This window comes from Mauremys reevesii, linkage group 1 (assembly GCF_016161935.1).
Source record: "Mauremys reevesii isolate NIE-2019 linkage group 1, ASM1616193v1, whole genome shotgun sequence".
NCBI lineage: Eukaryota > Metazoa > Chordata > Testudines > Geoemydidae > Mauremys > Mauremys reevesii.
In genome coordinates, this window is record NC_052623.1 from 239,813,424 (window position 1) to 239,834,851 (window position 21,428).

A 21,428-nucleotide genomic window follows, 5' to 3' on the forward strand; every position below is an offset into this window, starting at 1 on the left:
TCCAAATGAACCACAAATCATGCTCCTTTTCTTCTTGTATGTTAAACTTAAATATTGGCTAAGATGGGTAGAGCAGTTGCTCAATAGCTCTCTCCTGTGTTTTGCATGTTAGCTAACAGCTAATCAGTCATAGCAACTGTATGAATAAAGTATGCGCCCTGCTTCCCTCTTTGCCAAGCTGCTTGGGATGCTATACAACATAACTTTTTTTTTCAAACCCAGGTCAAATCCTCAACTGACATAAATCAGCAAAGCTCTTTTGAGTGGAGCTATGCCGATTTACACCAGTTGAGTTTCAGGCCCATGAAATAGATTAAAAAATACACTCTTGTTGTTGAACCAGACCAGAATATTTTGTTATTACTATTATTTATTATTTGAATTAAAATAGTGTTCTAAAGGCCCCAGTCAGGGCTGGGGACCCATTGCACTGTGCAAACACAAAAGAGTCCCTGCTCCAAAGAGTTTACTATCTAACTAGACAACTGATGGGAGGAGAAACAGAAGCACTCAAAGGTGAAGAACCTTGCCCAAGGCCAGCAGGTCAGAGCTGGGAACAGAGCCCTATACACTTACACTGCAACAACAACAAAAACCCGGCAGCAAGTCTCAGAGCCCAGATCAACTGATTTGAGCTCGCGCGGCTTACACAACAGGGCTAAAAACAGTAGCATAGATATTCCCACCACAGGTGGGTTTCAGAGGCTGGTCTCTTGCCTCACCAGGAATGGCCACACTGCTCTTTTTTAGCCCTATACTGTGTGCCCCACAAGATTAAGTCAAGTGACCGAGGCTTGGAAACTTTCTGCTGTGGGTCTTTTTTTTTGCAGTGCAGATGTACCCCAGGTCTACTGACTCTCAGATCACTTGTGCCTGAGATCCATGGGACTGCCCAGCCACGATTATGTGACATCGATTTTGAAAAGGCTTCACAAGCATGATGAACCGGAGACATGAAATTCAGATCAAGAGCTGGAGCCAAATCTGGGGCATTGTTTGGAGCTGAGTATTTGGTTCAGGTGCATCTCTCCTTTAGGTATGTGCAGGTAGCTATGATTCTGTTTCCTGGGCACTGAACTTTTAAATGTAAGAAGGCTGTGTGCCTGTGAAGGCGTAGGGCTATCAGGCATGTCAAGGTGGAATGAGAAGTACATTACTTTGTCTCACTCATGAAGAGTTTTGTATTTGTTCTTTGAGGTTTTTTTGTTCTTCTAAACTAAAAGTCATCTAGGTTGAATACGCATGACATGCTCCTTGTATACAGAAACAAAAACATTAGAAGCTGAATCTATCCATCTGTCCCTAATCCCTACCTACCTAGTTAGGCAGCTCCCATTGTTGTAGTTGATGGAGACTGTACATAGATTCATAGACTTTAAGGCCAGAAGGGACCATATTAGACCATCAAGTCTATAGAACTTCATAAAGAAGAATGGAATGTTTGCAATTGTTCCTAGGTTGTTTGGTTTCTTATATGAAACCAAAGTTCAGAGAAAGTCTCAGTACTAACCTGCTGTAATGCGAACCAGGGACTAGGATGTCCTGATTTTATAGGGACAGTCCCGATTTTGGGGTCTTTTTCTTATATAGGCTCCTATTGCCCCTCTACCCCCATCCCGATTTTTCACATTTGCTGTCTGCTCACCCTACCAGGGACAGCTAGAGGGAAGAGGTGTCAATTTCAATTTGGCATGTTTAGAAAAAAGGTAAAGGCTGACTTTACCTTACCGTTCATTGCACACATATAGCACAGCGTTAATAAACACTCTTTTTCTCAGAAATGGGCCTGCAGTGCAAATTTGAATTTGGATTTCAAATGCCCCAAAGTTCAGGAGTGTTACGATCCATGGGTTTCATTCAGGCCATTGTAGAAACAGAAGCTATGAAATTCAGGTCCAGGTCAAGGTCTGGATTTCAAACAATAAGGTGCTTAGATCTGGGGTTTTGTTTCTAAGGCCCTGTCTACATTAGTGAAACTTGCACTGGTGAAAACTGGAGATGTGTTGCACTGGTGCAAAGTAGGGCTTACACAGTTTAACTGACTCTTGCAATATTTGGTGTTTTCTTAAAGCCCAAGCTCCTGGAGCCATGGGATTGCAGGACAATCTCACTTTTCTTGAAAATAATAATAATAAAAAGGTTATACAGAAAAGCTTGAAAACATGAACCCTAGCAATTAAAAAAAAACAACAGAAGGCAAATCCCCCAAATAATTTTTTTAAAAAAAATCTTATGATTTTGAAGCCAATTTCATGTTTTTTTGGGGAGGGCTGAGTCATGATTATTTGAACGCTTAGGGTAGCCAATACTTCTTACCTCAGTGCAAATGTTTTTGAAAATGTTCGTAGACAGGGCCTATTTTGAGGTATGTCTACACAGCATTTTGGAGCGAGCGGGGAGAGCCTCCCAGCCCCGCTCGATAGACTTGGGCTAGTGGGGCTCACACTAGCTCTCAAAAAAAAATGCTGTATAGATAGTGCTTTGAAGTTGGGGCTCAGGCTCTGAGGCCTAGGGAGCTGGGTAGGCTTCAGAACCCTGGCTCCAGCCCAATCCTGAATATTTACAGTTATGTTTAGAGGGCTAGCGGACAACTGCAAACCCCAGCTGGGAGACTCGCTCCCAAATGCTGTGTAGACAGACCCTTTATTTCTGCTTTCACTCACGGGGCTTCTCCAGTGAGAATCTTTGCAGGGATGAACTTGCTATTTCAATGGGCCAAGTCTGGCAATGACTAATTATTCAGCTCACCATCTGAAGGACACCACACCCTAGCGTGGGCTGCAAACCTCAGCATTACATAAGGAGGAGCTCTGCAGCTGCTGCTTCAAAATGAGACTGAAACCTTCCCAAGTGGAATCCCCTGCTGCCAGGAATGAAGGTACTCCTCTCCCACCCCCAGCTACAAGCCCTATCAATGGGAAACAGGCACACTAGGAACTTACTAAGAGGGTGCGGTCTCTGAGGGAATCACTGCCCAGCTGGTGCTACTGAACAGCTCATTCTTCACCTCGTTGCCAGGCACTGCTAGTAATAATAAACTCCCACATGCCTGTGATGTTATCTCTTGCTCAGCTGTGCTAGGTGGGAGCCGCTAGCTAGATGTGCCAGCTCAAGTGAAGTGGCAGCCTCCCAGAGCCAAGCTGCCTGCCCAAGTAAAACCACAGAACAGTTCCAGTTGGGGGATTACAAAGAGAATGGGCCAGTCAGGGGCAGTTTTCTCATGCTGTTATATAATAGCTATGAGAAAACCAGAGCAGCAGAATGTTAATGTCTCAGACACCTTGTTTTCTGTGTCACTTGACTGCCTGTGCTTTGATTTTAACTGGCTGATCATTCCTGTTTATTTCATTTCATTTCTTTTGTAAAATGGTTGTTCTCACAAGAGTTCCTCTGCATCCACACCAGGGCTCTGAGCCTGCAAACACTTACACATGTACACAACTTTTCCCATGTGAGTAAGCCTGTTGACTCCAATGAGGCTACTCATATCAGTAAAGCAGTAAGTGATGCTGCAAGCATGCAACTGTAGGAGACAGAGCTTTATTAAATGTGCTGAGAGGCCAGTGTTACATACTGAGGGTCTATTGTTTGTCTAGGAGCAGCCAGTCCCACACTTTGAAGCCTTTGGTCCCTGGCCAGTCTAGCTTGCTCTTGAAACCTAATTCTCCTTCACCAGTTCCATCCATCACACTGTAGGATTGAGGTGCAGAGCTAGGATCTTTTGGTTTTCAATCTGAACTGGAACCAAAACTATTAGGTCATGGCTACAGTTGCAAGTTACCGTGCAATAAAGGAGCCCCAGGCGCCCTAGCTCACTCCCCATCCACACTGGCAAGGCAGGTAGAGCGCTCTGACTCCGCAGCTACAGCGCTGCTGGTACTCCACCTCGGCAAGTGGAATAACTTTTGCTGCGCCCCCGCTGGAGCGCCGCGGTGTCAGTGTGAATGAGGTGTTGGGTTACTGCGCTCCGACTGGCCTCCGGAAATGTCCCATAATCCCCTTAGGTCAAGTGGCCACTCTTGTCATCGTTGTGAAATCGGATGCAGGAATGTGGAAATGCCCTGTCAAAGCTCTGTTTCGGAGAAGCCGGCTGCTTATCAGCTCAGAGGAAAAAGCAAACATTTACTGTTTGCTTTGAGTGAGTGGGAGAGAGGCAGGGGGTGAGGGGGGGTCTGAACTTACAAGACAGCATGCTGACACACTCTCAGACCCCCAAAACCCCACTCTCTCCCCCCACATACATACAACACACTCCCTGTCACACTCCACTCCCTCCCCCCCTTTTGAAAAGCATGTTGCAGTCACTTGCATGCTGGGATAGCTGCCCATAATGCACTGCTCCCAATGCTGCTGCAAGTGCTGCACATGTGGCCACGCCAGTGCGCAAGCAGCTGTCAGTGTGGATAGACTGCAGCGCTTTCCCTACTGCGCTCTCCGAAGGTGGGTTTAACTCACAGCGCTCTACATCTGCAAGTGTAGCCATGCCCTTAGTCTACGCCTACGCTTGGAGCTGTGGGTGTAATTCCCAGCTGGTTTAGACATACTCACACTAGCCTTCTTTAAGGTAGCACACTAAAAATAGTAGCATAACCGGGGTAGCACTGGCAGCAGCAAGTGGTGGCATGGGCAAGTCATGTCAAGTACAAACCCACCTAAGCCCCATGGGTATATATGTGGAGCGACTGGCCCCTTCCACCGCTCCCCCTGCTACACTATTATTTTTAGCATACTAGCTCAATGAGAGTTGGGAATCACACTCTTAGCTCCACGTGTAGACATGTCCTTCAATTGTTATTAATAAATGATTAAAACTAAGAATTACCACTCTGTAGTGTTATCACTTTTGAGACCCAGAAGTGAGAGGCCATAAACAAAGAGCCATGCCTTAAGCAGTATCTAGAACCACCATGAGCAAGAAATCCCTCTTTTTATTAAACCCCCTTTACAACACATCCTGGTCCTGTCCGGTAACTGTGAAGGACCAGGAACTCTCTAACCACTCCACAATCTCAAACTGGCATTCCCCCCTCACTGATGTTTCTTACTTCTTGGGCACTGGAAATAAGATGGCTGCTTGAACTCTCTGGGGAAGCTCTCAGCTGGTGTGGAACGGTATGATTCCATTGCTGTCAAAGGAGCTCTGCCAGTTTGCACCAGCTGAGCAGCTGGCCCTCTGTTTCTAGTCAAGATGGGATTCCTACGCAATAGGGAAATATTTAAATTTCACTTTCCGCCGCCTTCTCCTCCAGGAACACCCCCCCCCCCCACATCCTATTTCATTTATTTGCTTTTTGGATTATGAAAACTTTTCTATACATATTCTGGCTGCTCTAGAGTAAGCTGCGGCCCAGACCAGTGCCCAGAGAACTCAGGTATGGGGAGAGGAGAAGGCAGCACAAACATGGCTTAAAACCAACCTTCCCCATTACACCGCATCCCCCACCTCCTGACTTGCACTAAGTGCTTCTCGCCTGGACCTCAAGCCACACACCATTTTCATTAATATGTTTGAAGCCTGTTAAAAATGAGGCTTCTGATTCTTGTTGTCATCCCCTTCATTCCTCTTGAAATCATTCCCTAATGTGTATTCTCTAAAACTGACAGAGGTTAAGTAAGTTCATTTGGAACCTGCACAGCTTCCTCCTGACCAGTAGATTTTCCTTGAGCCAATTTATTTTTATTTTAAATCATGCTTATTCGCTGCAACCAAGATAGTTTATACTCAGCCCAACATGTGTTTGCTGCTGCTAATGTCATTCCTCAGAACAGTTCATTTTCCCAAAACAAATACCAGCCAGAGCAGTCTATTTAACTGAAACTTCTTTCTTTTAACTCATGCCATTTTCAGTGGGCCCTCACCAAAACTCCACTGAAATCACTGCAAGTCTTTCCAGCAATTTCAATTGGCTTTGGATCAGCCCCGTGCTTCTGATTCAGTTAACACATATTGATGCCAACAGGTTAGGCTGTGTTATTTAAGACTGTGTGCTAGGAAGCTGCTAGTTTCTAATCCCCAATGGAGCCAAACTTCAATGTGTGACCCTGCGCATGACACTTGCCACCGCATTTGTAATTTTTGGGGTAGCGGGGTGGAACAGCAGGAGCTCAGTGAAAACTACTAATGCTAAGGTATGCTGAGGGTAAATCTTTAAAAAAAATTAAGGAACTGCTCATTATCACCTCACTATGTCAACATTTGGACGATTTCAATGTAAATAGTTTGGTTTTCTTTTTTCATTCTTATTTGCCGACACATCTTCACCATATTGACTAACACGACTAGGGAGCAAAGCAAGTATCTGTGGTTACTTTGTATGTAATGAATGCAGAAGCCATGAGGTCTTGCAGAACTTAGTCAGCCTTGATGCCATAATGACTGGTCACCAGTAACGCTCATGGGACCTGGCAGTGGTGGGAGTGTTCATTCTGCATGAATTCTTCTTTCCTGAACTCACTGTAACATACCTACCTAACATGGTGCCTCATGACCTTTGCCAAAGGAGCTCAATAACACCATCACTTCTGCAGCAACACCCCCTAAATATTTTAGGCTTAGGTCCACATTCCTTCTTACCCCAGGTAAAACTTCCACTGACTTTAATGGAAGGGTTGCCTGAGTCAGGATGGCAGTTCAGGTCCTTCATGTTCTTAAATATGTGTGTGTGTGTGTGTGTGTGTGTGTGTGTGTGTGTGTGTGTGTGTGTGTGTGTGTGTGTGTGTGTACACACACACACACACACCCCTTCACATTCTGCTTCAATAAATGAAACACACTCAGACTGTATATATAGCCTACAGGCCAGTGTAATCTTCAAGAGCTGGTTTCCTCTTCTGTTTGACAATTCACTATAAACAATAGTGTAATCATAAATATAAGCAGATTCTTAGGATAGGGGATTCTCTTGGGAGATTTTACCATCCTGTAACTCACCTCTTCCAGCTATAAGTGTAGCTGCCCATACAAAGTCAATAGTCTCCTAATTTTCTTTAAAACGGATTGCAGAATTTGTTGAAATAGACCACAGGGTGTTATGCAGAAGAAAAGTCCAGTTGCCTTTGGAAACAGATAAAGAAAAAAAATGCAGAAGCCAAATTGGAGCAAATGAAAAGATTTTATTAGAAATGCAGTAAAGATAAAAGCCTTTTTAAATCAGAGGCATAGATTTTTACTATCAGAAGTCATAATTTTTTATTTATTTTTTTGCACACAAGAACCTAAATCTGGAAACAGCTATCTTAACAAATAGGATACATATGAATGTGACACAAACAACCAAAATTAGATTATAAAGCTTAATTTCAGTTAAAATATCAAAGGACATTGCTAAATAAAATGGATCGGCCAGCTCCTCGGCTGGTGTAGCTTTACTGGCACAGCACAGAGTTACACCAGCTGAGAATCTGGCCCATTGGAAGTTTGTTAAAATTCCTGACCCCCTGCTATTAGTAACACTTTAGGTAAATGAAACTGAATGAGTTATTTTAAAAATGAATTCTTTTTTTTTTACCATGTATGTTGCTTTTAAAAACAAACAAACAAACAAACAAACAAAAAAACCAACTAGACTTGGATAGTGAAAGTAGACCAGACAGTTTCACTCTCCAGTCTGTTTCAGTGGCTGGTCTTTTATGCTGGCCCCATGCTCTTGCATTTGGATTCACATCACTGGGGCGGGGGGCGCAGAATGTTTAAATTATTTTAAAAATATTTTCATTGCAGCATTTTTAGAAACATTTCATTAGGGCCAGATCCTCAGCTGGAGCATATTGGTGTTGCTCTGTTGAAGTCAATGGAGCTAGACTAAGTCACATCAGCTGAGGATCTGGTCCTTACACTATCATTGGGCCATATACCCAAGAGGTGTTAGGCATCTGCAATGCTCATCGAAGGCTCATCAAGTTTTGTAACTCTTGCCCCCATTCAACCTCCCCCACCCCCAGTTGTTTAACACAGTCTAAATCTGGGGCAAAAAGTACTTGGCACTGTCCTTTTAATATTGCCTTCCGTTGATTTTAACATAACGTGCCCGAAAACACCTGGAAACCCTTTCTATACATTTATGTAACTCCAATTTAAGTCCACATGAGTTGCATACACATCTTTATGGGCTGACGTTGGCCCTGTGTCAGAATCATGGCTATTTTTCAATGAGGGTTTGCAGCACACTGCAGAGCATCATCACTTACATGACTAGGAAGGAAGAGATGGAAACTCTCTTCCCCTCAAAGCTCCCAGTGAAATCTATGGGGGCCATGCATATGCATGCCAGGCAAAACTGGATCCCAAACTGACAGGGAGAGCTCACTACTGAGCCCATTCTAGTTGTATCCACCAGGAGCAGCTGGGTATAGGGAAAATATCCAGTATAGATTTCTTTTAGGTACAGTTTTGGCAAAGGAGAAATCCTGTGTTATATCCCTATTCTATTAACTTTGGAACTTTTCAGAGAAGATTCTCTTTGCACAACTGAGTGAAGCTCGGTTGAAAACTGGCTTGCTAAAATATTCCATTTCTAATATAACCAGGGCCCTCAATGCTGCGGAGCTCTGGCTTAATCCGTGTCATTCTCCATACATCCAGTAACTTGAGGTCAGCACAGTGCTTGTCATTCATAATAGATCTGACTGAAGGATGTGTGTGTATTCAAGTCACCTTCTGCAGATTATTCCCCCAGCTCACTTTCTGTTCTCATTTGTCTGCACATTAGCAACCCAACCTTCTAACATTTATGCAATGTGCTAACCTGGAGACAGTGGCAGGAATATCGGAGCGCAAATGAGCATTAACTCCTGTCAGCTGAGAATCCAGTTTTTGAAGTAGACACTAATTTGTGAGTTTTGATGTATCTCAGCTCATACTCTGTCTGCAGTCAGTCAGTCACTTTAAGCACACTTTAATAGCTGTGCTCAAATGTAGACAGCTTCATGGAATATGGAAGCATTATGTTAACACATGAAATATGCATTATACATATCTCCTTTTAAAAAAAAACCAACCCAAAATACATTTAAATGAATCTTTTAACTGTTTCTTCAGACAAAGGCATAATATTACACACACCAATAAAGCCCCCACATCAATACAAACCTTTGTTTATATTTTTATAGACTGAACTTTCAAACTACAGATTTGAATTGTACAAGTGGATAAACATTAATGATCACTGGGAATTGCAGGGGGGGAAATTGCTATGGTAATAACTATAGACTTGACATAAGAAAGCGTCACAATTAATAATTCCAGATAACTATAGCACCTGTAGCAAGCTAAGGTAAGCACATATTAGTAACAGATACAGCTTTATAAAAATCTCAGCAAAAGTTAGCTAAATATATAACCTGTTATAACCGGTCAGAGATCTTTGATTAGCAGAGTAAAAACGTGGAGTTCTCTCATGATTTATGATACAGGAAGATGCAGGGCCAGTTTCTTGAGTTCACCAGAGTTATGCTGATTTACCCTAATTGATGATCTGGTCCACTCTCTCTCTCTCTCTCTCTAGTATAATTATTATAGAAAGCCACAATGTACATACTGGTAATAGTGTTCTGTCTCCTTAAGGAGGTTTTAAAACTTCATGCTTAAATAGCGCTTTACTGTTGTTCCTCAGTGTCTCCCTTGAATACCCCCCTACCCACACACTTTACTAATATCTAAAAACATTTTCCAGACATAAGCATGTGTGGGTGTGTGGAGAGAGAGTGTATGAAAATTTCAAGGGGACCTGACATCCCGGGCTTAAATATAGAATATATGCATAGCGGCTCCTAACACACAAACATAACGGTTTCTGATTTTAGAAGCCCCAAGGCAACATTATACAATTTAGCAGACACAGTAGGTGAAAAAGTTAGTCCTAGTACTTAACTACAGTTTTCAGAGCTCTTGTGTAGCTCTCTGTTTTAGGCAAAGCTCCAAGAAGCTGCCCTCACAGAGCTAGATGGAGCTGGCAAGGCTCAGATGGTGATCACGTGAAGGCACAGTCAGAGAGTGGGCTTGCTTACAATGTCTGTATGTTTCGGCTGCTGTGTTCCTCATCTGTCACGTAAAGCCAAATCGTGGTAGTTCCCCTTCCTCCTAAGTCTAGTTTCATTTTAGTACTAGTGGAGGAGGATTGTGCAAATCTCAGCGTTTTATGGCTTATAAGAAGCAGTCACTGCCTGAGTTCATGGTCAGTTTTAGAATCTGACATTTTGCTAAGTACTATGCTATGCATCTCAGTTCCTTTTTTGTTCTCCTTATTATAACTCCAGTATTTGCATAATACAACATCAAAATACCTCAAACCCAGAGCAAAGCTGATGCTTTTTTATATGTTATGCATGCAACATCCCTGCTTACATGTGTTCTGGGGCCTGCTTGCATGACTAAGGGATTAAAGAACCAGGCACCAGCCTTATGGAAAAGTCCAACTGAATTTCATAGAGAATGAAGATCTTAAGCTTGGCAATAGAATGCAATGGAGAATTACACCCCACCACCATAGTTCTGTAAAATGGTCTGAAACAGGCTATAGAAAGATCTCATTCTCCATGAAATTTTCATGTAGAGTAAAGGCCCATTAGCAGCATAAAGCGGCCATAAAGTGAGCACAAATGTAATTTATGCTCTCTTTAAGGCCCGTTTATACTGCCAGAACAATGGAAAGTGGCGATCGTATAAATGAGAACCAGGTCTAAGATTTGAGAGTAGACTATATAAACCTCTCTCAATTCCTGTGCAACCATATTGGTTTAATCACTATCCAGTTTTAGTGGGCTTTTCCCGAGGATTCATTTCCAGGACTGATTTTTTTTCCTTCACATCTCTTTAATAGTTTGCAAGAGCTTTAGGTCCCAATCCTACTCCCACTGAAGTCCAGGTGAATTTTTGCTTTCTATTCACTTTCACTGGAGCAGGATCTGCCACTGTCTGAAGACTCTAGATAAAGAACTTTTTAGTTTTGTTCTATCAAAGTTCTCAGGATTTCATGTTTGGAACAAAATGCATATTGTAAAACTACGGCCAGGAGACATCTGGTTCAAAATAGCTCCTGTGGCTGTTTCCTGGTATGACCTCTATGTTCTGGATGTATGATAGATAGATAGAATTTGCTAGTTCGAAATACCTATTAAGCAGTAAATATTTTAATAATATATATGATCAATATTGGGGTTTTTCCCCTTTAAGAGCAAAGGGTTAAACTACAATGCACTGTTTAATATACTGAATTCTACCATGTAGTTTAAAAATATAGGTGGGCTGCTATTAGAATACACAGAGTTCTAGGGAACTGGCATTTTTTTCCAATACATTCATTGTATTTTCTGTAGCTACCCTCAGATCTTTCACAGCAAATGTGTGTTGTCCCTCATCGTTCTGATGGATTCAGAGGTGCTGAAGGGTGCCATCCAGCAGCGTATTATTGCCTAGGCCAACAAGGCCTAGGCCTAGGGCAGCAAATTTGCAGGGGCGGCAAATTTGCTCAAGCCCCCTCCCCAACTCTGCCCCTTCCCCAAATCCCTGGCCTGCCTTCTCCCCCAGGCACGCCGCACTTCCCTCCTTCCTCCCAGGCTTGCCGTGCGAAAGTGCTGGGAGGGAGGGAGAAGCAAGTAGCGGTGCGATCGGAGGAGGCAGAACAGAGGTGAGCTGGGGCCCGTGGGCACGGGGAGTAACCCGGGGGGGGCGCATGAACCGCTTCCCGCCCAGCTCACCTCTGCTCCACCGCTGCCATCCCCCGAGCATGCCGCAACTCCCCTTCTCCCCCCTCCCTCCCAGGCTTGCTGCGAGAGAGCGAAGGTGAGCTGGCACGCGGGCGGGGGGGGAGGGTGCGGCAATTTTTTGTGGGCCTAGGGGTGGCAAGTTTGTTAATACGCCAGTGGTGCCAACCTATTTAAATCATTGGATTGTGGCTGGAGCCCTCTATGCAGCAGGTCGCCTCCCGCCCCTTCACATGAGAGAGGAGGCAGAGGGTGCAGGACCTAACAGATTGCAGTGAACAAAAAATGAAAACAAGGGATTAGGATGAAGGTCAAAGGATTAAAACTGACAGAGCTGGAGAATGACCATTTAGCCATAGTGGAAATATGGCACAGCAGCAGCAGATCAAGCTTCCCATCCTGCCCTGCCACTCAGCCTTGTGTGGAGTGAGAGGGTTGGTCAGGCTCCATGTCTATGCAGTCCTTGGCCTTGCCACTGAGAGTGCTAGAGATACCAAAGGGTGCCGGCTTTAGTGGTAGCAGCCCTCACTCTTTGAGCTATCCCCTTTAAAACAGGGTAACAAAACCCTGTTCACAAAACTAAAATAATTCAGTTATTCTCACCCCCACTACTTCTTCCCTGGCCAGTAAAAATCCCCTGGATGTTTGGTAAGACACCAGCCTGGATAAAGGCATCCTTTGAACAATGGGAGTAAAATGGTTGTATTTCCCACCAAAAATTGTAAGTAGCATTTTCAAAAGTGCCCAAATGAACAAGACTGAGATTCCTGAGTGCCTAAGTCCTTTTTGAAAATGGGGCTTCTTAGACACTTTGAAAAATGTTACCCCACAGCTGAAACGGAGCAGCCCTGAGAGCAAGCTATCAGGACTGCTATGGGGCCCCATCCTCTGGATCTCCAGGGGTCCTCCATTTTGAGGGGTGAACCCTGCCCTCTTTTCTGTCTCTGAACTGTACTGGAAAGGAGGAAAAGTTACTTCCCATACGTGTCTCCTTTGGGATGCTAAATATTCCATGGGGTCACATGCAATGGCTATTCAGATGTTAGGATCAAGCAACTCCCACTGACATCAGTAAGATACTTTCCACTAACATCAAGGAGAGGTGAATCGGTCCCCAAATGGTGGTGGTGGTGGGCCCCAAATCAATCCTTTTGATTGAATTCCACTGCACCTGGCTTCTTCCCAAGGTTGGCATTACCTCAGCTTTATTTGAAGACCATTTTGGAGTCAGATTTGCTGCTTAGAGTGCACCAGTTTACTTGCACAGTTAAGGCTGATGCAAAATTGTACCCACAAGTACTTGTGCCTGCAGGTTTGTGGGCACAAAAAAGGAGGCCAGGTTGAGACTGGTCTCAAAAAAATTACACTTTGGGGGTTAACATTTTTCATAAGTGGTTAAGACCCAGATGCCCAAAGGCATTTAGGCACTTAATTCCCACTGAGTTCAATGGGAGGTAGGTGTCCAAATATCTTTGCAGGTCTCAGCCTATGTGACTTAGGAGCCTTAGTCACATTTTCAAAAGTGACATAAGCACCTAGGAAGCTTAAGTGTCATTGCAAGTCAAGGGAACTTATGCTCCTAAGTGCCTAAATCACTTTTGAAATTGGGACTGAAGCACATAAGTCATGTAGGCACTTTTGAAAATGCTACCTCTTAAGTTATTCTCCCTCCCCTTCCTACAGAAGCTGTTGTACAGTTTTGGTGATACACAATGGTGGTTTTATTGCACCCAAACGGTGGAGTCACTTCAGGCGGGATGCGGGATCTCTAGATATACAGGGCAAGATTCTCCACTGCCTTGGCTCTTGCCCTTTGTGCATCTGTGCAAATGAATGTGCGCAAAGTACTACCAAATCAGAAGTCTTTGTTCACTCACAGAAGTTTTGTATCCACTTTACAGAGGCACAAATGACTGTACAAGGAGTAAATCAGTAGAGAATCAGGCCCATAAGCCGTAAAGCACTTTTGGATCCTAACCGTTGGGATACAAACCACTATTCAAATGCAGTTTGCAATGAATGATTGATTATCTTCACCACCACTCATTAGGAAATCATTGTGCTCTTGTACTCAGATTATGTTCTTAGGACACTGGCAATACCTTCTCGGTGGGGGGGGGGGGGCGACTTTTTATTTATGCAGTGATATATCTTTCAGAGTTTTGGGGCCAAATCCATCCCTGGTGCAACTCTATTGTCTTCACAGGAAGTACGCCAAGAAGGCATTTGGCCTGCTGCACTTGGAGGAAAGTAGAACGGGAGTAACTGGGTAAACATCCTTTTTGTATGCAGTGCTATTACAATCATGTTGATACAGGCTTTCCAAAAGCCACTAGCTATTTGGGAGTTTCAGTTTTAGGTGTCCAGTTTGAGGGACCTTACATAGGTCTGATTTTCAGAAAGTGCTGAGCACCACTCCTGGAAAATCAGGCCCCTTTAAGGGATCTCATTAGGCCCTTTTGAAAACCTTGACTAGAGTTTATACTGTTACTAGCAATAGATTCTCATTTGTTGCTGGTCTTAGTTTGCATTTGGAAGGGTTCAACCTTCCCTCGCTGCTCACACATATACAGTAAATCCCAGTAATGACAATGTGAGATATCCAAGAGCACAACTCCCTAAGCATGACTGGAATAATTTCACTTAAACAGTCTGGACCAGATCCTCAGCATAGCTCCACTGAAATCAATGGAACAAACAGATTGACACCAACCAAGAATCTGGCCCATTGTTTGTTACCATATATAGCTCAGCAGAGGAATCCCAGTAATTATCAAAACTGCTTTTGTCTATGCCTATTAAAGATGCTCTTTGGCGACTATTTGTACAGCCACATCTTTAGAATTTTTGTGATACATCTAGCTCTTCCCACAAGGGCCCTTGACAATAGTGGCCATAAAAATTGCTCTTCAAATGACTGAAAAATATAAATATATTCATTAAAAATGTGTGAATGGTTGTCTTTGTCAAAAATCTTTAAACAATCATCTATTTGCGGTTTCTACGGTGGTAATAGCCTGACATTAGTTATTCACTCTTCAAAACAAACCAAAACCACCCCCCTATACTTTCTGTTGCTGGATTTCAGTACCAGTTAATGAGTGTAACCGAACGCCCACAAAAAAGACTTGGTATCTGTGTTTCCACATCACAAAGCATGCCAACAAACACACAATGGCTGTGATCAGATTAAGAACCATCTGCAGTAGCAGATACAGATTGAAAGTGCCAGTGACACTGGTACAGTCAGATACATCCTGGTAAACGAAGGTCCTACTGAGGGGATCTGAAGTGTCCAGTTTGCACTGGCAAGAGTCAAGGACGGCATCACAGGTAAACTGTGTAATCTGTGAATAATGATGTGCAACAAAAGCCACTGCCAGAACACAGGTAATCAGACTCAGGGTGCTCAGTAGAAAGTACACCAGCTGAAATAAAGCATAAAAGAAAAACATTCTTTTCCAGCTACACAGAGAACGGGGCATATAACCAACACATGCACCGATTTTTCTAGTGAAAGCATGCATTTGAGGGACAGTTTATACATTTCATGCTCATGAGCTGCAATAAATATGTAATTCTGGGTTGATGCAGAGCTGTGGGTGCTAAAAGCAGTTGCAAGTACATCAGCGCTCCAAAGGCATATTTTACTTACTTCATACAAGGGTTGGAATATAATTTTCAGAACAGACCTGTTAAAAATAATATCAAGGAGTCTAACTTTTTACAAAGCTGCATGTTTAATGGAGCAGAGTGCGCTTTTATGGTACTGTTCATGCCACTTTGACTAGAGTTGCAACAGCCACATATTCAGGTAAGGTAACTTGGTGTGGCTCTGTTGAAGTCAATGGAGCCCCAGCGATTTACACCAGCTGAGGCACTAGCCTCAAATATTTAATTGCAAGAGGTGGTGCTTACAAAAGTGCTGTCATTATGCCACTGACATAAAGAGTCTCTTAAAATTACAGGAACAACTTTGTGCATGCATCTACTCATGGCTATGTTTTGGACACAGAAAAGAATCAGACTCGTGCAGGCATATTGGACAGCTAGGTATCTAATAACCTGAGTGGGGACTGCAAGGGCACTTTGCTTGAACTCAACTGAGGTTCCATGTGAAAAATGATGATTACTACAAAACAGGCACACAAACTTACAAGAGTAAATTTGTGCCTCACACAGAGGCCCCTTTGGAAATCTGGCCCAGGAAGGTAAAAAGATTTCAAAGGCACAGAAGGAAGTTAAGTTCCCATTACTCTCTAAGGCTGCCACTTGCATGGAATAAAAAGGATAGAGTCCTTTTTTGGTCCCAGAAGGAAATGTAATTATTTGGGGCCTGGTCCTGAAATCTGCTCCGTGTGGATGGAATTCTGATATCACTGTGAGATCATTCAGAGCCCCAGTCACTTGTTGGAGGAGGTTGCAGGAGAGGAGCTTTGATTATTATACAGTATGGAATTTCCTGACATTTGAGTTCTGGATCTGGCAATTTTTGTATTGCACTCATACTTTTTGGAAATATATATATTCAAATATAACTGTGCATAGTGCCAATATCATTTCTGGTTCTCCTGAGCAGGATGGAGACATTTATTTTTCTTGGCTTCTTACCTATCTGTCAGCAACATGGGATGGCATGATTGGGAATTTGTTATTTTAAATAAAGAGGCTTTATTATTATTTTTTTTAACCTCTGCACCATAAGCAAACTATCAATACATAAGCATTTTTTATGACTGTGAAGCTCTAGGGATGTATGTTTTGATAAAATCCACTCTCTGGCTATATTTGTCTTTGATTCACACTGTAGATCTATCTTCCCCTATATGTGCCAGTTTGGGGGAAAAAATAGTAGGGCTATAGGAGATATCAAAGCAATATATCCCTTCTGTCCCCAAAATAACTGAATTTAAGATATCCAGATCCTCATTTAGAAGCCATGGCTTCTATTAAATTTAATGACTCTCCCTGCAACCTTAAACTTAGGGCAATTTCTAAATGAAGGTAGCTTTTATTAAATTTAATTACATTCCCCCTGAAGCTTTCATGGTAAAAGGCCCACAGTAAAAGTGAATGTACAAAATGAGGGCAGCTCCTATTAAAAACTGCATGGTAAAGGGGACAGCTACTAGTTGAGGGCAGCCTCTACACAAAGATATATGGTAATTTATGAGCATGTGATAATATTTCAGAAGATGACAAACATTTTTAAAGGGAAAAGCATGCTGGCAACAGATAATTGCATTAATGATGCTATTCATGAGGGAACCAATTTTGATCGGTTATCCTGATGTAAATCTGTGGCAACCCCATTGAATGGAATGGAGAGTAGACTATGACCCCATTACATGAATTTTTAAGCCTGTATGTACCACGGGTCTGATTCTGCATTGATTTGCACTACATGCAGATATCAACACCTACAGAAAGTGAATGTAAAGTGGCATCAAATAAATAAATAATCTAGATAGTACTGCTGGTACAGTCACATGTATTTGCATGTTATGCACCAAAATAAATACATTGATTAAAATGATGCCATACATGAAGGAAATCTGAGGTTTCCTTTCAAATGCAAAAATCTCCAGGCAGCCCCTGTAGCAATCAGTGGAGATGCACAGAGTCATATGGGGGCATTAGGCAATCCACAAATAGCTATTATCCTCACATGGTGTTTGCAGAGGAATTTTCTTTGCAAACAGATGAAAATGAACACATGTCTAAATATCAAAGGTGAGTCCAAAGAACATGCTGCCTGGGAAGGAGCACAAAGCAGCGAGTGCACGGATCCCATCAGCAGGCTAATCACATGACAGACCCAGAGGCAACTCCAAAACAGCAAATACAACTGCTTAGGGAGTTCTGCCAAGGAGCTGGAATTTGTCCCCGGACAAATGTTTTTCACCACTTGAGAGATATATAGGCCCTGTGATTACTATCTAAATAGAAGGAGAAAGGAAGGAATGGGGGAAGTGACATACCATGATTAGGTACAGTGAATGGCAGGTCACATACATTTTCCTACATGATGAACCCAAAGGAGAAAAGGTTTTAAAATATTTACTGATAAGAAAATTGTATTTTTGTTACATGTCAAGGAAATAAACAACAACTCAGTTAAGATCCATTGTGTCCTGCATGGGAAAGTCCTGTACTATTAAGGATTAAACCAGTCAGATTCCATAGAAAGTACTCCAAAAACCTGCAGAAGTTAAGAGAGAGCAGCTTGGACTATAAGCCCATGAAGAAGGGTTAAAGGATGTCAGAGCTGCCCTTTATACCACTGTAAGTGCTATCTGGTGCTGGTGGGTGGAGGTAGCTATGCCTCCTGTGTCTTTTCAAATCTTCCCCTTGACTTTTATTCATTTTCCTTTTCCATTTAATTCTTTCCACTTATTATTCCACACCAAACACAATAACAACAAGAGTCTTAGAAATAAAAGTAATCTGGAGAAAAGCTGCTACAACACTCCCACTGGAAAAATTTTTTGGTGCGCCTCAGAGTGAAATTCATCTTCATGCAGAGGGTCAATATAAGGTCATTGAACACCATAAATACCACGCAAGTGCTGTTTTGAGAACTTAAATGGCACATCAGTGGTGCATAGTCCTTGTGTTGCTCTTATGCACAGGGGTGGATTTCATCCTTGGAACACTGACTAAATGTCTGTGATACCTGGCACAATTTGAAGCAAGGCTACATAGTTTAGATGGGTTTACTATGTATCTTTGGTATGTGGGTGGGCGGGCAAGTAGGGGTCTTCCCCCCAAGCCTTTTAACTTGCGCATGCACATGCAGTCAGCATCTAATTTTCTGGTAAGGGGGAAACTGCATACTAGGCGGGACTTGAAATCAATCATAAAATGTCAGAAATAGGTACAGTAAAGCCTCTATTTATCTGAATCCCTTTAATATGAAATTCTTGCTTATCCTGATAACTGTGATGTCTCCCCTTACCCAGTAACCTCCTCAGTTTTTGAACCCTTGAGCCCATTTATCCAAATGTCTTCGATAGTCCCCAAAATGTTGCAGATAAAATGGGCTCTTACCAGAAAATAAAGTATTTATCAGCATATCCTGACCTAGAATTCCTCTTTTATACAGACTGCAGACAGTCGGGGTATAGTATAAATCCTCCTAAGCATTTGTTTGATTGTTGGCATTTTCTAGACTGCCAATCTAAGGGTTACATTTTTGCAAATTTCAAGCACAATCTGGCTTTCTTTTATATGGGGAAATTATCCAGTACAGCAACTTGTGATTTATATATACAATGGCAAGATTTAAAAAAAAAATACTATACCTTTATGGCAAACTGGAAACATGTCTTCTCCTCAGGCTGATATGAAACACAAAGCATCACCATTCCCACTAAGGCCACCACACAGACCTGCAAAGGAGGAGATTTAAAGGGACAATGTCAAGATAAAGATCTTATTTTTCCAAACAAAAATGTCCTATCTGTATTAGCAGCACCTTAAAATAAAATAAGTTTTAAAATGTAATAACTTAGCGGTGGTACTTATATGGCCCCATAGAACCTGAGTGCCTCACAATCCTACAACACCCCTCTGAGGAATGTGTATCATCACTACACCCCTGTGAGGTAGGGCAGTGCTGTTATGTCCATTTTACATATGGGAACTGAGGCACAGAGAGGCTAAATGACTTACTTAAGGTCAAAGAGGAAGTCTGTGAATAAGCAGGTCTCACAAGTCCAAGGCTAGAACTCTAACTACTGGGACATGCATCTTCTTCAAATTTAGCTGAAAGTTTTAAAATTTGAACTCTTAAAGTTAGTCTCCCTCAATCCATATTAAGGTATTTAAATTAATGGCCTGGTTGTCAGAGGTGTTGGGCACTCACCACTCCAACAGGAGCCAATGGGAGCTGCTTGGCTCACCATTTTTGAAAATCAAGATTCTTATTTAGCGGGCTAAATATTTAGGGCCTAACTTTAGGCACTCAGATTTGGAAACTTTGGCCTTAGTTTATAACAGGGGTTCTCAGACTTTTGTACTGGGGACCCCTTTCACATAGCAAGCCTCTGAGTGCAATCCCCCTTATACATTAAATTTTTTTTATATATTTAACACCATTATAAATGCTGGAGGCACAACGGGGTTTGTGATGGAGCCTGACAGCTCGCGACCCCCCCATGTAATAACCTCACAACCCCCTGAGGGATCCCGACCCCCAGTTTGAGAACCCCTGGTTTATATGGCTCCATTCATGCTTGTTGTTTACATTTTGGACTTCGTTCAGCTAATATAGTAAACTAGACAGTTTATTTGTAAAATTTAACTCAACACAACCATAACTCAAAAAGAGAGAAATGCCAGAGATTCCATCAAGCCTACAATGGGCTTGGCTATTGGTTTTACATGGAAAGTGCTCAGATACTAGAGAGAGGGATACTAACTTTTGGGATGGAATTCTGGATAGCCCTGTGTAGGTAGAGAAGAGAACACACAGGATCCAGGCAAAATTTTGCCCCTACTACTCCTAAAATTCCATGTAGGCCAGCTAGTGTCTCTAATGACATTCCACAGATATGTCTGGGGTAGACAGGAGAGTTGGGGCATAGCCATCTCGCCATTCTCCTTGAACATCTGCTACTAGCAGGTGCAGATGAGCAGAAGTGGTTTCTTTTTGAAGCATTGGTTGCTTAGTGCGCTCCCTGACGTCCCATGGGCCACTATCCCTTATTTGCCCTTCGCAGGCAGAAAGGTTCAGAAAAACCTTCAGCTAGTTGCTATGCTCCACTCCCTTTTCCAGCGCTCTTCCCAGGAGACATACCAGAATGTAGTCTTTTGTTTAGAGGCTTGTCTATGCACAGAAGTTTCACCAGTTTCCATTTTTAAAACCAGAATTTTGTTAAACCAAAGCAAACCCTTGTTTGGACTCACTTATATTTAGTTTAAAAGAAGTTTATTTTGTTTAGCTTAAAACCTGTCCTAATCAATGTAAATGTAATTTGATATAAGCCCAGTGTAGATGGATTTAAGATCCTACACACAAAACTTTTTGCAAAAGTTAAACTCTTCTTCTTCTTCACCTTGTGTCATCAATCGGGGATCACCTTGTCCCATCAAGTCTGTCTCCAAGTGTATTTTCCAAACTGAAACCAGCCTTCTTCATGCCCTCCTTCAGTGTCTCAAACCACCTTTCTCTAGGTTCTCCTTGTGATCTTTGTCCTGGGACTACATCTCATGTGCTCTCTGGCCAACATAGCCCACATCTTGTAGTCTCACGTGACCCAGCCATCTCAGCTGATACTCTCTCAGCTTTTCAGCAATAGGGGCTATGTGCATCATGGCTAGTACTGTTCAGTTGTATAACCTATCAGTTCTCATCTTATCCAGATTCCACTGGAGCACTCATTTTGGCAGTGTGAAGTAATTGTTCTTCTCTCTTCTTCATGGGCCAATACTCAGACTGTATATCATGGCTGGCTTAATCATGATCTTATACACTTTGGTCTTAGTTTACTTGGCATATTCTTATCACAGAGAATTTCCTCTATTTATACCAAAATGCACTTCATAAGGCTTCTAACATCCACAACCAAATTCCCATCATGACAACACTGAACTGAGGTATTTAAATCATTGCACAAACTTAAAGCTAGATGATATAGAGTTGATTGGCTTCTTGTTGTTCCCCTTAATGAAATGTATGTATTCAGTCTTTTGTCATCTGATTCATAAGCCATTGTCTGCTAATG

The 21,428-nt window shown here is 42.5% G+C and overlaps 1 protein-coding gene across 4 annotated transcripts in view; it reads right to left on the reverse strand.

Moving 5' to 3' along the window:
* Positions 1-9,089: 9,089 nt before the first annotated feature.
* Positions 9,090-21,428, reverse strand: part of SSPN (sarcospan) — a 47,836-nt gene continuing 35,497 nt past the window's right edge. For 3 of the 4 annotated variants that reach the window (XM_039519004.1, XM_039519019.1, XM_039519014.1), the window contains 2 exons: positions 19,005-19,091; positions 9,090-15,128 (listed from right to left, as the gene is read on the reverse strand). In XM_039519004.1, coding sequence (XP_039374938.1) covers positions 14,763-15,128; positions 19,005-19,091 — 453 coding nt within the window. In that variant the 3' untranslated portion in view covers positions 9,090-14,762. Of the gene's footprint in view, positions 15,129-19,004; positions 19,092-19,374; positions 19,405-21,428 lie in introns of those variants that run through there. The other variant, XM_039519029.1, reaches the window with a different exon arrangement.